Here is an 18,062-nt window from a genome sequence, read left to right on the forward strand (position 1 = left end):
ATACATTTATATTGTATAGACCACAGTTTTGTGTCTATCTTAGGTATAATGATCAGTTCACAACACTGTTCACAGAAATTCATCACGCTTCTATTGAGTTCTACATTATTAGACCTTCTCCTATATTACATCTATTTAATTTTTTGTTGACAACCCTAAATGTGCTTGACCAGAAATCCTGTTCTTCCTACTACCACACTTCACTCATTCTATCTCTAATTTCAATCTATCCATTTGTCTTTTCAAATTCTCTAACATAGCTTAGCTTCCCAATTAAGGGATACAACATTCACTGCTCTCAACTAGAGAAAACAATGTTTGTTTTTTTCTAAAGTCCTTCAAGTGATTTTTACCTCATATTTAAATATTTATCTCATCTTGTGTATCTTCTAACTTTAGTATCTTTTAAGCATGAAACACTTAAATCACCCTTTTATTGCAGATATTTAACTACATTTCCATCAGATGATACAGGTCATGTTGATCACAGAGTTAGTCATGAATCTACATTCAAAAGATAACAAGATCTTGATGTTAACCAGTTTAATAATTTCCCACTTCACTTCATTCTCACATCTACATCTATATCTACAGTTATACTCATCAACCCACTGTGACATGCATGACAGACGATTTTCCCATTGTACTACTTGTTCTTCTTGTTCCATTCATGTATAAAATGTGAGAAGTATGACTGCCTAAGTGCCTCTGTGCACATAGTAGTTAGTCTAATCTTGTGTTTATGGTCCCTATGTCAGAGACAGGTCAGAGTTCTAGTGTATTCCAAGACTTGTCACTTAAAAGTGTTTCTTGAAACATTGTAAGTAGGCTTTCATGAGGTAGTTTGTGTCTGCATTCAAGTGTTTGCCATTTCATGTTTTTGAGCATTTCCATGACTTCATCCCCATGGGCCGAACAAACCTAACCATTCATGTTCAGTATCCCTGTTAGTCTTGTTTGATGTGGGTCACACAAACTTGAACATTATCCTAGGATTTGTCAAAGGAATGTTCACCAGACAATTTCATTAATAGACTCTGTTTATCTAGTATTCTACCAGTTGACTAGAGTCTGCCACTGGCTTTATCTACAACTGAGCTCAGGTGATTTTTCTATAACATATCCCTATAAATTATGAAATTCACATAGTTGTATGAGTCCATTTGTGATACATTGATATTGCAATCATAGAATTCATTTTTATTTATTTTGTTTTATTTTACTTTATTTTATTTCTATATTTTATTGTTTTTTTTTTTGTTTTAAGGAATACCTCTTTTTCATTTCTGAACATTAAAGCAACTTGCCAGTCTTTGCACCACTTTGAAACATTGTCAGTATCTGACTTTATACTTGTGAAGCGTTTCTCAGATGTTACTTTGTTTTACATAAATGCAGCATCTGTGAAAATTCGAGTTTACAATTAATATCGTCTGCCAAGTTATTAATATATAACATGAACAACAAGATTCCCAGCACTCTTCCCTGGGGCATGATTCAACTTATTTCTAAATCTGTTGAAGTCTCCCCATCCAGGGGGGTGGGGGGAGGGGGATAATGACGAGTGGGAACGGGAAGGAGCAGAAAAGGGGAAAAGACCGATGGGTGTGTTGGCAGAGAGTGGCTCATAATGTGGGTGAGGGGGTGTGAATTGGAAAGAGGTGAAATGATAGAGGGGATGGAAACAGTAGGGTGGAGGGTGTGGGGACAGTAGGCTATAATAGGTTGGGCCAGAATAATTTCAGGAGTGGAGAATGTGTTGTAAGGATAACCCCCATCTGCACTGATCAGAAAAACTAGTGGTGGATGGGAGGATCCAGATGACCTGTGTTCTGAAGCAGCTATTGAAATCAAGCATGTTATGTTCAACTGCTTGTTGTGCCACAGGGTAGTCCACTTTGCTCTTGGCCACAGTTCGGCAGTAGCCATTCATTCTGTTAGACAGATGACTGACAGACATACCAATATAAAAATCTGAGCACTTACTGTAGCAGAGGAGCTGTATGACATGGCTACCTTTGCAGGTGGCCTGACCTCTGATGGGGTTGGATAAACCTGTGACGGGACTGGTATAGGCAGTGCTTGGTGGATGGATTGGGCTGGTCTAGCATCTGGGTCTTCCACAGGGATATGAACCCTATGGCAAGGGCTTGGGATTAGAACTGACATAGGGATGGACTAAGATGTTGTTGAGAGTGGATGAGCAATGGAACACTATTTTAGGAGGAGTGGGAAGGATCATAGGTAGGGTCTGCCTCATTACAGCTCATGATGATAGATAATTAAAGCTCTGATGAAGGATGTGGTTCACTTGTTCCAGTCTGGATTGCTATTGGACAATGGAGGGGGCACTACTTTGTTGCTGGTTCATGAAGGTGGTGGAAGAATTTGGTGTGTGTGGAGATATTACTTGAGAAATCTGTTTGTAAGTGTGCCTGTCTGTGAGGGTCTTTGTGAGACCTGCAGTATAATGAGCAAGGAAGTTCTTGTCACTGCAGATACATTGTCCTCAAGTGGCCAGGCTGCATGGGAGGAATATTTTGTTGTGGAAGGGTGAGCAGCTGATGAAATGTTGGTGGATGGTGGGTTTAATGGGGACATAAGTGTGGATGGAGCCATCAGGAAGGAGGAAGTGAATATCCATAAAGGTGACACACTGTGTTGGGGAGGACCAGGTGAAGCAGATAGTAGAGATGGTGTTGAGGTTGTGAAGGAATGAAGATAGGGTGCCTTGATCTTGACTCCAGATCACGAAGATTTCATCAATGAACCTGAACCAGAGCAGGGGTTTGGTTTTTTGGGAGGTTAGGCAGGTTTCCACTATAGGGCACATAAACCAGTTTGCATAGGAGGGTGCCATGTTGGTAGCCATGGCTGTGCTGTGGATTTGTTTTTATACCTTCCCAACAAGGAGAAGTAACTGTCTGATAGGGTGCAGTTAGTAAGATGTGTGAGGAAACAGGTAGTGGGTTTGGACTCTGGAAGATGTTGGGAGAGTAAGTGCTCAATTGTGGTAATACCATGGGCATAAGAGATGCTGGTGTATAGGGAAGTGACATCAGCAGTGACAAGCAGGGATCCAGGAGGTAGAGGGGTGGGGATGATGCAGAGTTGATAAAGGAAGTGGTTGGTGTCTTTGACATGAGAGGTGAAATTTAGATCAATAGTTTGGAGATGTTGGTCAATGAGGGCCAAAATTCTTTCAGTGGGAGCACAATAATGAGCTACAATGGGTCGTCTATGATTGTCAGATTTGTGGATTTTGGAGATCATGAAGAAGGCCATTTCCTCCACCCCCTCTCTCTGACCATATCTTCCTCCCCCAGTCCCTGAACATGTTCCCCTCCCCCTCTCGCTTTCCATCTCTGCCTCCCTCTTTTCCTTTCCACCTGCCTACTACCCCTCTACACCTTCAACCTGCCTCATGCACCTCCCCCTCCTCCCCTATCTCTCTCTCCATTTTCTCCTCCCCCTCACTATGTCCATCCCCTCCTCTATCCATCTCATTCTGTTCCCAGCCATGCTCATTGGCACGTGTAGCCCCTGAAATTCAGTTCAGTATAGTAAGAAGATACTACTTCCACAAATGCCAATTACGCAGAGGAGGCTACACTTCATGCATAAAAAGATAATTTTTTTACCCTTGACAGGAAGGTCAGGTTATTTGTAAACATCCATCCATTCTGGTGTCCTGTATCTAGCAAACGCCAGGTATGGAGAACTGTACCTCTAAACAGGCTACTGTTGCACTGGGATCACCATTCACAAAGGCATCTTAAAGTTACTGCCAGCTCTGTCACAAGGGGGACTCTATACACCCCTTTTGCCTGTGTCTACATGGCCAGATGTAATATTGTTTTTCAAAGCACTTGCACATTGTGTAACTGATGTGGGACCCAGGAAATAGTCCAGTATTTACCTAAATAGATGTGAAAAACTGCCTAGAAATCGCATTCAGCATTGCTAGCATGCTGGCCCCTGTCATTAATGCATGAGGTGTACTTGATAAGGAGTGGTGCACCTCCCCAGACTGTGGATTTTTACTGTTTAATGCACTCAACTGTACTGATGGCTAATTATTATCAGAATTTTCCTTTTGTTTACAAATTTTTGCTCTGGCCAGGAGCAGTTGTGTGAACCAGTAAAACTGTAGCTAATTTATTCTAATAGGTCACTACCAAATCATGTCCCCAAATGGATAGACAGCAACAGTCATATCTTCAATGACTTACAGCATGTCAGCATGCACCATGTTGTCTCCAGCAAGAAACTCAAACATAAAAAGTTCATAACTATTGTATCCAAACATCAGTCTCATCTCCTCAGTTACTTACTTATTAACAGAAATAAAAGTAAAACTGGAATAATACATGGTAAATGGAAAACAGCACTGAAACACTCTCTGCACAAAAGGAGAGATAAAATTGATATCAACAATTGAGGAAGGTTTTTTTGATAGTTGATAAATGATTCAGTTGTTACAAATTTAGATTTATGTAGTAAAAATTCAAGCTAGTTGCCATGCATGACCTTTCGGAAAGGTTTTGTCAAAAACTGATACTTGCTGTTGTCATAGGGTGTTCATTGTTGAAAGTGGCCTATAGATTTCCAGTTTAGTACTGTTGTAGCCAGTATTTTATGTTGTATTTTGCACTTCTGCTTATCAAATTTTTATGGAAAAGTATGATACTAAAGTGTTATATCATAGTACATTATTGTATTTCTATGCAAAATGAATTAAATGTAGCTTTCTTTGTAACATAGAAAAGGGAAAAAAACTCAATTTGAGTGTGTATATTTACAAAACATTCAACTTCCATCTTTGCATTTATCAACTTTTGAAAAAACTTGCAACTTTGTCCTTCTATTCTGTAATAAGCAATGAAAATTTTAGAAAAGTCAAACACACTATCAGAATTGTGCCTAAAAAGCTGTTTAAATGTTTAATTATTGTGTTTATGTAATTAGTATTTTGGTATGATACTTGAAAGTATGTTTCCTCAAAAAATACTTTTTTACTTTTATTGAGTTCTGAAAAAATGCTCCTCAATTACTACCATATCTCAAAATTACAAGGTACTCTCGAAAGCACTACAGGCTATCATGATGAAGCAAGTAGATAATCAGATATGCAAATGTCAAGGTGGATTCATGAACGGGAGGCCCTGCATGGAACAGATGTTGAGTCTGAAAAGAGCACTGGAAAATTACTTCTCTAAGGATCTGTTAGTGATCTTCATTTAATTGCAAAAATTGTGATTCAGTTGACCAGAAAATGTATTCAAGTTCATGATAGAATTTGGAGTGCACCATAAAACAGAGGTAGTTGTAAAGCAAATTCTAACACACATATACAGAAGCTAAATTCATGGGATAACTGGGAAAGAGATTTCAATTAAAACTGGTGTTAATCATGTAATGGAGAGTATGCAGTTCTCTTAAACTGTGTATTAGAGATGATCATCTTATGGGATTATGGATACGGATCGTAATATATGTAATAAACAGTTCTCAAGTTTTCTATACACACATATATTTTACCATAAAGACTATTTAAAGGTCTTTAAATATGTCTGCTCGTGTCTGTATATGTGTGGATGGATATGTGTGTGTGTGTGCGAGTGTATACCTGTCCTTTTTTCCCCCTAAGGTAAGTCTTTCCGCTCCCGGGATTGGAATGACTCCTTACCCTCTCCCTTAAAACCCACATCCTTTTGTCTTTCCCTCTCCTTCCCCTCTTTCCTGATGAGGCAACAGTTTGTTGCGAAAGCTTGAATTTTGTGTGTGTGTTTGTGTTTGTTTGTGTGTCTGTCGACCTGCCAGCACTTTCATTTGGTAAGTCACATCATCTTTGTTTTTAGATATATTTTTCCTACATGGAATGTTTCCCTCTATTATATTATTACCATAAAGACTGATACACATGAACACTGCATGAAGTACAAAGGCAGACTGAATTAAACATAGCGGCTCGCCAGAGCAGTTAAAGTTCCAAAGATTGTAATTTGTGTGGTCCATGTGACCTATCGACACCACACAGACCCCCCACCCCCCACCCCCCACCCCCACCCTGCAGTATGGAGTATGGCCTATGTTCCCAGAAGGGGGTGGGGGGGGGTCGTGTGGGTGTCTGGGTGTCAGCATTGGCATGAGTGGTGCGAGGTGGCAGGTGCACGACGGGAAGCTCCATCTCTTTCAGGTCGGTGTACGAAGGTGCGGCGGGCGGCTGCCGGTCCAACTTGTACTTGTAATCCGAAAACCATTGGGGGGGTGGGGGGGTGGAGGGGGGGGGATGATGCATTGGCCCACTTGGGATTAGTGGTATAGGAATGGGAGAGGAGACAGTGTGTGGGCATGAGGGACCAAGGTAAGGGGGTTGTAAGGGTTGTCTGACAGAGTCATCCCTGAGCATGACATGTGACCAGCTGAGTGCGATCAGCACATAAGTGTCAGGTGGGGAATGGCTGACAGGTGGGTGTAGCCAGGCCTATCTAAAGTGTGCACACATCCTTCCGATAAAGTCTGGGAAGGAGGAGGAATCTCTGGGATCTAGGCGAGAATTAGTTCCCCAGGTACAACTGGGTTTTTGCCGAAAATGAATTTGGAGTGCAGTTTTAAGGGTACAACCCATTGCTTTGCGGGTGGTAGCCTGTTGTATGGATCTTTTTAATATGGCAGAGATCACAGAGAATCATAAAAAGTGCAGATTTGAACTGTCAACACTGGTTGGTTGTGATGGTGGAAGGGCAGCCAAACCTAGTGATCCAAGAAGAAACAAATCCTTTGGGCACAGTTTCTGCTGTGATGTTGGGTAAGGGGACGGCTTCCACCCAACAAGACATTCAGTCTATTGTGGACAGGATATACCTGTGGCCCTCCGACGGAGGCAGGGGACCGATAAGGTTGATATGTACGTGATGGAAACATCCCTTAGGGACGAGTGGTGGAGAGGTGTGACATCCTATTTTGTTTTGTTGACAGGAAATGCAGCTGCATGCCCATGTTTGACAGTCCCATTTCGCATCTTTCCACACAAAACACTTGGCAACAAGGGGAGTGGTGGCTCAGACACCGGGGTGGGCAAGATTATGCAAGGCATCAAAAACCTGTCGGCGCAGCGTGGGCGGGAGCAAGGGCCGCAGAATGCCCATAGAAGAGTTGCACCACACTTCTTCCAAAATGCCAGGGAACTTAGCCTTGGTAAACATGAGTAAAGACTGTGGGTTCGTGAGCAGAACCTGAGTGTCCTTGTCCGAAGACTATAGAGCAGCGAGGTCGGATAAATCGATGATACTTGAAACAGCATTGATCCGCGAGAGGAAATCAGTGGGGATGTTCTCCGTGCCTTTGATGTAGTGTATGCCCATAGTAAATTGAGAGACCAGGTTGAAGTGGTAGAAACGTCAAGGGGGGGGGGGAGGAGGCAGGGGGGGGGGGGGGGGGGGAAGCTGGGAGGATCCTCTGGTGGGTTGCAGAAGGTGTCCACCAACAGTTTGTAATCAGTAAGAATGAAGGAAGGACAGCCCTTGATGTCAGTGCAGAAATGTTTGACAGCATCATACACTGCCAGCAGCTCTCTACCAAAAGCAGAATATTTCTTCTGTGCTGTAGACAGTTTTTTTTGGAGAAGAAATGAAGTGGTGAAACTGTTGCCTTTGCTCTGTTGTAATACTGCCCTGACCGTGATGTTGCTGGCGTCCATATTGATGAACAAATCGGCAGACGGATCATAGTGGGTGAGTACAACTGCACAAGCTAAAGCTGTTTTAAGAGCCCTGAAAGCCTCTAGCATGGGTTCAGTCCAACTGACTGGTTTAACACCCAAAATTTGTTTGCTGGAGAGTGAGTATGTCAGCAGGACCTGCACAGTGGCGGCAGAAGGTAGATGATGACAGTAGTAATTTATAGTACCTATGAAACATCTGAGTTCTTTTTAGGTAGCTGGGAGTGGCAATGACGTGATAGCCTGCACGCAGGGTTTGGGAGGCTGTATATTGTCTGTGGAGACAATGTAACCCAGAAATGTCACAGACGACTGATGCAATTGGAATTTTTCTTTGTTGACCTCGACAATGCTGGATGCCAAAATCTGGAGGACCTGGGATAAATGATCTTCATGGTCTTCAGTCGATTTGCTGAAAATGAGTATGTCATCCAGGTATGCAAAGCAGAACTCGAATTGTTGTAAGAACATTGTCACGTTTGTGCCACATTCTTTAAACTGAATGGCATGAAGTTGTATTGGAACAAACTGAGTGTCATGATGATCGCAGTCTTTGGAATGTCTTCCATGCCACAGGAATCTGGTGATAAGCATGTTTTGCAGTCAATCACACTGAAGATTGAGACGCCCGATAACATATGAGTGAAATTGTTTATGTTTGACATCGGGTAATTGTCCATGACAGCATTTAAACGTCTGTAATCACCACACATTTGAAAAGAACCATTGTGTTTGGTGATGAGGTGAATTAGTGAAGACCAATTGCTGTCCGATTGCTGTAGAATGCCTGCCTCCAGAAGTTCATTAATTTCGTGCTGGGCCATGCGCAACTTAATGGGGTTGAGGCATCTAACCTTGTGTCTAATAGGAGGGCTGGCAGTGGTAATTATCTTGTGTGTTGTTCCATCAGTGACAGAAGAGACTGAGAACTGCACATGAGGCTGAGTAACTTTCTGATGTGGAGTTTTGGGATGAGTGGGGCACAATGAGGCGTAACCATTAGCATGAGTGGGAAAAGACAGCATGAAAGTCACATGCCTATTACGCGGGCGCAGCGTGCACTTGTTTGTAGAGGTTGGCTGCTCGCGCAGCATGGAGCGGAGTGGGGCGCGCAGTGACTGTCTGTTGTTAACTTTGCCTTGGGTAACCGGCGTGGGCAAGAGAGGTGCTGGCGTAGCATGAGGGACAGTGATGGCTGCCTAGTTGCTTGGCTGGCGTGCGGGAGAGGGGAATGTTTATCAACAAGTGGGGTGGCTGCCTGCGTAGTGGGCACAGTCGTAGTGCACGAGCGACTGTTATTAGAGACACTGTTTGAAACACGAGGCACTGTGTGTAGTGGGTGCTTGGGTGGTGCAGAGGTCACTGAACACAAATCATCACACACAATGAATGTTTCTGTACTAAGCTGATGAGTGTTCCAACTGATCCTTGGTGATGAAGTTCGATCCAGTGAAGGAACTGCGGATTTCGGTTTCAACAGCGAAGTGCCAGCTGCAGTGAGCTCCTTGTAAGTGTGAGCAATGCATTGTTTCAGCTTGTGTTCTCCCAGTTGAGGTTCACCTCTGAGTCGTATTCTGAAAGTAGGTTAGTGATGCAGATCACAATCTTGCCCGCGAGGGCGGAACACTCACGAACTAAATCCCATGTTGCGGTGGAAACAGAGTGAGGAGTATGGGTGCCGGAGCACAGTATCTGAGTGTTAGACAGGTGGTGTAACACTGAACACTGGACAACATTCGGGGAGAGCTTGTAATGGGACAAAAGATCCATACTGAGAATAGGTTCGTCGATGTCGGCGATGTGGAAGGTCAAAAATGGTTCAAATTGCTCTGAGCACTATGGGACTTAACATCTGAGGTCATCAGTCCCCTAGAACTTACAACTACTTAAACCTAACTAACCTAAGGACATCACACACATCCAAGCCCAAGGCAGGATTTGAACCTGCGACCGTGTAGAAGGTCCATGGGAAATGCAGAGAAGGGGATAGGTGCACCATCACTTGCACAGAACCGACAGTTTGTAACGTTGATGAGTTGACAGCTCATACGAGAGACTTCATTGGTGAAGGGTCGGTAGGAGCCAACGATTGAGGTATGATAGACACGTCAGCGCCTGTGTCAATTAGGTAGACAAACTGTGATGAAATGTCGGTCACGTATAAACGACCACTCGGCCCTGGGGATGAGTGGACAGAGTGCGAAGTTAGGGGACACCTGTGAAGTTCTCCACAGGACTCGGCATCACTTAGTTCCTGCAGTCCACGTTTGGGTGTTGGCAAGGTAACCTGCACTTCTTGGCCTCAGCCCCAAAAATCTTGTGGTACCAACATTACGGATGAGCCGGATGTGGTGGTGGCGGTGACTGTGATAGTGGGAGAAGCTTGTCCTTGTTGATCTGTTCTGGGATGTAAACTGGGACATAAGGAGTGTGGGTGAGTCTTGAATGCTTGGAAAGAGGAGAGAGTGAATGAGTACTGCCTGGTGGCATAGAAGGCGTGGAAGGGGAACGGGCCCTGCCCCTGTCTGCAGACGGCCAGTAAACAGGAGGTGTAGTATTTTACAGCGATGGGGGATGAGCTGGAAGTTTCTGGCACAGGAGCACATAGAGCTGATCTTTGATGCATAGGCAAGAACCAATAGACTTGAAAGAGTGTGGCAGTAGGTGCATCTGTAGGTCGGTAGGTAACTTGGCAGACCATACTGCCCACAGAGTGACGTCTGTCATTGTGTGTTCACTCACAAGTAACCTGAGGCAGCGCCAAAGTTGTGATGGAGTGCAGTCCCCCAGGTGCTCCTCGTACAGAATCTTGATTATCAATTCCTTTGGGGAGAAAGCAAGTTGGTCCAATTGTTTTCTTGGTGAACTTGTATAGGGGAGGTAGCTTGGGTAGGTGGCCTGGAGGTAGAGACGAAGGTGGCTTCTGCATGCCCTGGAAGGACTGCGGTTCCGCTGCACAAGAGTTCATGCTCAGATCTGGCATCACTGGAGCGGAAATGTTACTAGCATACATGTTCAGAACAATGGCTGGTTGTAATGTCTCTGAAGATGCCTGGAAATATGACGTGGGAGGCACGGTTGATACCATGGGAGCGAACGGGCGAGCAGCGCATAATGAGGGCCCATAAACTGGACCGGAAATTGCAGGAATTGCACTGACATTGTCCAACTTGGAAATGACGTGGAAGGCCAGCACAGCAAACACAGATGGTACTGTGAAAGGAGCGAGCAGTTGTATGGTCAGTATCGAGGCCCCCCGTGGTGAGGGGGAGGGTAGGGGTGGGGGTGGCCTGGAGCTTAAAGTGGCAACACCAAGAGTTTTCCACACACACTGGCCATGAACCCTTCTTGGTAGGACCATAAAACACTGGTGAAACCTGTTGGCGGTTGCACTGTCGTAGTACAATTTTGCTGGGTGAAGAGACTATGTTGGGTACACTCATATCCACGTGAACGCGAAACTGGGCTGCCGATATGGTGGTTTGTTGTGGCAAACTGGATGCATAAAAATGTCTGTTACTGATTTGTGAGGAAGGCAAGGCTGGCGTACCTTGGTAATAATTGACTGTGTGTATGTTTTGCACACATGGTGGCATTGCACATGGCACTACTGTAACCGACGTCATGGCACGTAGAGGATCAAAGCATGTGTGTGAATTTTGGTCCCTTTGAAGTTTGTACGAGTGATTGATCATCACACTATTTAGTAGATATTCCACTTCACCTTTCACTTGTTGTTGTGCATAATCTGGTGAAACAAAGCTTGAGTCCATTGTTTGAGGTAACTTCATAATGCTCGGTCATTGTGGAGTTGCTAAAGTAGAGGTTATCCTCATCAAAGATCATACATCATTGTCCGTTAGCTGCTAAATAACCAATGGCAGAAGGCTATATTGGCATGGTTGTAACAGCTGGGCCTCCAAATCTTCGTAAAGAATGTTCAGAGTGTTAGCAATGGTGTCGGACGTGAAACCTGTTGATTCTATACGACCAGTGCGGAAGTCACAGAAGACGTAGAACTTTTTTGTCCAGGGTCACCAATATCGGATCCTGGATATGGATCGTAATATATGTAATAAACAGTTCCCAAATTTTCTATACACACATACGTTTTACAATAAAGACTGATACCCTTGAACACTGCATGAAGTACAAAGGCAGACTGAATTAAACATGGCGGCTCATCAGAGCAGTTAATGTTCCAAAGATTGAAATTTGTGTGGTTGATGTGACCTATCGACACCACAATCTGAAAATGGGAAAAGGCATTAGCTGGGAAATGGTTACTGAATGAAGTTAACACTGGAGGTTCAAAGAATGTCAGTAGAGTAACTGCCTTGCCTTTGATAACAACCTGGCAATCTGATCAAGAAACATAGGCATCTGTGGAGCAGATGAATATGCTGGAGGAACAAGCAGAAAAATCTGGATATTCATTCATTCATTCATTCACATATTGTGTCCCCTAATCTAAAAATGAAAGAAAGCATTCAGGGACATGGAATGAGTGATGTCTCCAAATTTCTTCTGAGGAAATAAAGTACATAACAAACATTTGAACAACATGTCATTACTTTAAAACACAGTATGGTTAAATAGGAAAAGTGAACAGTTGCAGATAATTTGGTGAAATAGCACAAATGAAAACTAATGAAAATAAAGCCAATGAAAACAGGAGAAAGATGATGGCTACTGCTTTTCATAGCATGTGTGTCATATACAAGACAAAAGCAATCACAAGAAACACTAAACTCGGGCACTACATGTAATACAGTAGTCAAATTCCAACAGTTTATATGTCAGTAAGTGCCTCAAAATAACAGAAAAGCTGATCTGAGAGAAACAGCGAAGTCTGAGTGCAAGATACTTTGGAAAGCAAGGGGCTCAAGATAATAGACAGACAATATAGACTGCAAGGAAGAGAAGAGTTGTATAGGCCTAATGACTGGCTAATAGAATCAATAAGGAAATGGTCATTTGTTCTGGATGAATGCACGAAGACCATCAAAGCAGACTTTTAATGTTCTGAACAACAGATCTGAATTCTCTGATAAGTGATTCATGGAAACAAGGAAGGACCCCAAGGGCGGATACTGAATTAGGAAGACATCTCTGATTTAACAAAGTAGAGATTGTTGAACAATAACTTGAAGGATTTCATTAATGAGCAAAAGCAGAACAGGGGCTGGATGAATGGATGAAAGAGAGAAGGCAGGCAGTTAGAGAAAGAATAAAGTGCTTTATGCCTGCAACAAAGGCTTCCGGAAATGCCTTATAGGTACTTGACATGGTCTATAATGGCCATAAATGAGGAAAAAATGAAGAAAGGAAATAACAGCAACCAGCAACAGAGAGAGAGAGAGAGAGAGAGAGAGAGAGAGAGAGAGAGAGAACAGAAGCATGTTTGGAAGAGGTACACTTCAACTGTTAGGATGGCAGATGGCTCAATAAAACATAGAGAAAACTATACAAGAATTACAAGACCTCATTAGAAGACTGTACAGTTCAACAGATGGGTAATAAACACAGATAGCCAATATAAAAGTAATTCCAGAAGCAATGCAAATATTTCCAGAAATAATGCCAAATACAGTGTATAAAGCTATTTAACATACATACAAAGATAAGGCCCTTCAGATGATATAAATGGTTAAAGCTGTTGGTAAATAAATAAAAAATGAAATTACAGAATTTTTTACAGAATTTCTATGGAAGAAAACAATTCCCCAAAACTGATATAATGTTGTAATTATTGCACTTAACAACAAATGAGAGTTATAAGGCATATAAATCTATCATTCAGTCTCATTGCTATAACATAGAAGATACTCACAAAACTTCTCAGCAATAAAATGGGCAATTTGCTGGTTGTACAAAAAATTATAGGGCAGTGATATGAATAAGATTGATTACTTTGCCTGGGCTTCACAGATTTTGAGAAAGTTTTTGGAATGGTTTTAATTAAATTTGTACTGACTACTATAGAAAACAAGACTTGATTCAACATATGCAAGTGTACTGCAAAATATGTTTATCTCTATGGTACAGTTCCACTAGACTTCATCAAAAGTGAGAAATTCATAACCAAAGAGGACTCAGATAAGGAAATACTATATAACCATAATTGTTCCCATCAGGCCTAGAGGAAGTTTTCCAATCTTTGAACTTGAAAAAGAAGAAAGGATACATGATAATAAGGAATATCTGAACTACCTTCATTTGATGATAATTTTGTAATTTTACATCTGTTCCAGATAAACTACAACATGAAATTAAATAGCTCGACAAAGAAAGTTTTAAAATTTTTGATAAACTAAGTGAGATTTTCAAAACAAAGCTCCCATTATATCTGTAAAGGAAAGATCAGAATCAGTGTTATTGACAGTTTTGACTAGTGGTAGTGAGTAAGGGATTTTTAATGCAGAACACATCCAAAAATTGAGGGATACTCAGTAAGCAATAAAGGGATGCATGTCATGGACAGGAAAATAAAAAAAGAGATTAAGGGATCGAAGTGTGATGTGCCAAGAAATTTCGTTTCTGTATTTCAAGAGGCAACACAAGATTAAGAGACAATTTAATGCAAGGTAAGTAGATAATATTAGAAAACCTGAAGAGCAACATGGCTGTGTATCATTGAAAAAGTGGAGTGCATGGATAGGTATAGGAGGCTAGCAGTGGAAATGACTAATGATAACGATCTACTCAAAAACCATGCTTGTATTGTATGCTTTCAGCTACTCTGAGACTGAGACTCTACAAATTAGGGAATTACAATAACTACAAATTTGATCACTCAACACAATATGCAGTGTTGTACAGTACAGCAAGAGAATGTGTTTTTTATTTACAAAACAAATATTTCTGTTTATAAAGTTTCAGGAATTATTGTATTGTGAGGAAACAAAGAATGCCCTTCTGCATTATACACGCAGCTACCTTTTTGTCTGTGGAGATATGATGAAGCTATTAGGTTCGTGCATATGTTCACAGTGTTTTTCCATAAATTTTATAAACACAACAGATACATATAACAGAGATTTTAGTAATCAATGATATGTTCTCCTTCACTCTTTAGAGCAGGCTGCCAATGCTGGGATAACTTTATGATTCCATGACTGTAGAAATCACATGGGGGTTTTGAGGCAAAAAAACTCATCAAGCCATGTTCAGAGCACACTTTCATCTGGAAAGGAAATTCCTTGCAGGTTGTTCAATAGAGAGTACAAAAGGTGGAAATCTGAGTGCGCAAGGTTAGGTGAATAAAATGGGTGCAGAATGTCTTCCCAACCCAACTCTTGCATAGCACCTTTTGCGAGTCTAGTAGAATGTGGGTGTGCATTATCATGGAGTAGCATCACTTCACACAGTCTTCCTGGTTATTGTTTGTGGACTGCATCTGCAAGACATCTCAGTTGTTGACAATAAATGTCAGCAGTAATGCTTACACCTTAGGGAAGCAATGTGTAGTGTACCACACTGTCTCTGCTCCACCAGATCCATAACATTATCTTTTGTGGATGTGCACTGGTCTGTGTACAGGGAGTTGCTGTTGTGTTTAGACTCAACCATTCCTTCCTTTTCCTTATGTAAGCATGAGCACTGATGAGTGTTGTTCACAAGCCAATTGATGACGAGCAAGCAGAGCAGTGCATATGGCCACCCACTGATTTTCTGATTTTGGCTTAGAGCATATGGTACCCATACATCTGATTATTAAAGCTTCCCCACTGCGTGCAAATGTCGCACGATGATGGAACAATCACAGTTCATCACATTTGGTAGTTCTTGAGTACACTGACATGGATCATTGTGGATTAATGTGTTTAAATGATCTACAACAAGCCACAAAAGTCTTCATGAATGTGGAGAGTCACTAATGTCAAAATGATGCTCTTTAAAACAAGAACAATTGTCTTGGTGTGCTGTGTCCAGTGGCATTATCCCCATACATGGCACAAATGTTTCTGGCTGCCTTCACTGCTGTCACCTCTCTGTTGAACTGAAGAATGTGGAATATGTTGGAAATGTTGTGATTTCTCCACTTGGCACTCTAATTTCTAGAACAGACAGCTCCACTCATTTTCTTCAGATGACAGAATGACAATATGTAAACTCAAATAGCAACATTGAACCACAAATAAAAAATGACAATCAATAAATAATACTCATAGCTACCAGAATACCAATAGGCAAAACAAAAATGCTACAAACTTCTCACAAACATAATATTGATAACTTACATAAAAATATAACGAATCGCCCCACCATATTCCTTCAGTTAACTGCATGGGGAAGCACTTTAACTTGTGGTGCAATGAAAATTATCCTACAGTGGACAATTCATGTGATTTGTAAATTAAAAATGTAAAAGTAGAACTACTTTCACAAAGCAAATGGAAAAATTGATGTGGCTCACTAATTAATGCTCTTGGCTTGTTTCTGGGTCTGAGAGCTCAAATTCTTGTCAGGTGATCCCTATTTATTATTTACTGTAGATTCTCTAAATTATTCCAGGCAGAGGCTGAGATGGTAGCTTAAACAGGATATTTCCATTTCTTTCCCTCCATTTTGCCCAGCTGCACATGTGATAGTCCTGAATGACCTGAAAATTATGCAGTTGGGGATGTTCCTGGTTACTTTATAATTTAAAATTTTCTTGATTGTTATACATGGTGGAGTTATTGGTTCTGCATGAAATCTTGGAATAACACTTACTTCCACCTTTGTATGCATACTCAAGTTGTTCCTGTGCAATATTAAGACAGAATAGCCTATTTTGTTTTGCTGGTTTCCTATCAAGTAGATTTCTACTACTTTAAATACATGACACAAAAACAAAATTATTGTCAGAGACCATTAATCTTTTCATACTCAGTGGCTCAGTGTAAAATATGTGCCAATTTGGCGGGTTGTTAATATTCTATGTGCTGTTTATGTTCTTAACATCTTTCCTCCCTCAACATAGCAAGGATGTCAGACTCTTGGTGTAAAACATACATTATGTTGTGCCATGCTGACAGCAGTTTATGCGCAGTAGAGGAGAGCTGCCATCAACATAAACCCCACAAAGAGTTCCACCGAGCCACTTCATTGGTCCTTGTGAAATTCTGATTAGCATGAGGACACATAACATATAAAAAGTAATATGGTATTTAGAAACCTTTCCTTCTGTTCTCTTAAACAAGCAAGACAAGTGTTTCATAAACAAAGGTAGTGAATTCCATTGTAGCAATGTGTGTGAGGTCCTGCTCTTAGGATGCTGACACTGGAGCGTAAAGTGATATGTAATTCCACTGATGGCAGAGCAACAACTGAGCTGTAACCTGAACAGAATGTGAAACAATGCCCAATGGACTATCCTTGCAGCCATCATCACATTTTTGAAGATGACCACATGTCTCATTGCTGGAAGTTTGTACTAGATCAGTGATTCTACATGAAAAATTCATATTTTTCTTCAAACAGAGTAAACATATATTCAATACATTGCATACATAATATGAGGTAATAGTTCCATCATTACAAATCTGACTTATTTTCTCCATTAGCAGAACAGAATTGACAATAAAATATATATCTTTGCGACATTTATTAATTGTTCAAGAATATATACTAATCAAATTATGTTTTTCCTGCATATCTGAACACTTATTGCTGCAGTTTAATTAATATTTTTGAGTTATGTATTACTAATGTAAATTACACAATTTACTATTTTAATATTCTTTCTATCAGTACTGAACATGTTAAACATACCAGAACTTATTAGGATTAATAATTTTTAATCACTTTCTTTGTGTTTTCAGACAGCAGTTTCACAAGCAAGAGCACTTTCAGCTGCCAAAGCAGAACAGTTGTCATCAAGTCGAGTCTCTGAACTGAAAGATATGTTGCAAAACATGAAACTTGCTAAGATGGTCCAATGGGAAACCATAGTGTTCAACAATTTCAGAGGTAATATTTTGAAAGAGGATACATCTTTCATACTGGATTTGTCTTGTACGTCCACTGGACAGTAAATCTCTCTGACCCAGGCTACTGGGTGACTTTTTTGAACTCTTGCCATTTCCTAAACCTTGCCTCTTCCTTCATCCCTTTTCCCTCCCCCTCAACCCTTCTGCCAGAAGAAGGAGCCATTGGCTCTGAAACCTTACACACTTCTTTAATCTTTTTATGTGTTTTTCCTGCTTGGTGAGTAGATTAATAATTATGTGCTACCTTCTAAGATGCACAATAAACATCTCCTGTAAACCACTTGACTGCCTTTTAAAAGAATTCCTTTTTGAAATTTCCATTCTTAAGACTCATGATTCCAAACCACCTCCAAAGTTTTAAT

At 41.2% G+C, this 18,062-nt stretch overlaps 1 protein-coding gene across 1 annotated transcript in view; it reads left to right on the top strand.

Annotated features, from left to right (window-relative positions):
- LOC126236346 (ATP-binding cassette sub-family C member 12-like) overlaps window positions 1-18,062 on the top strand; it is a 535,156-nt gene that overhangs the window by 135,700 nt on the left and 381,394 nt on the right. The window contains exon 9 of the mRNA XM_049945576.1: window positions 17,533-17,680. Within this exon, the coding sequence (XP_049801533.1) occupies window positions 17,533-17,680 (148 nt within the window). The remainder of the gene's footprint in view (window positions 1-17,532; window positions 17,681-18,062) is intronic.

Source organism: Schistocerca nitens, chromosome 2 (genome assembly GCF_023898315.1).
Source record: "Schistocerca nitens isolate TAMUIC-IGC-003100 chromosome 2, iqSchNite1.1, whole genome shotgun sequence".
Lineage (NCBI taxonomy): Eukaryota > Metazoa > Arthropoda > Insecta > Orthoptera > Acrididae > Schistocerca > Schistocerca nitens.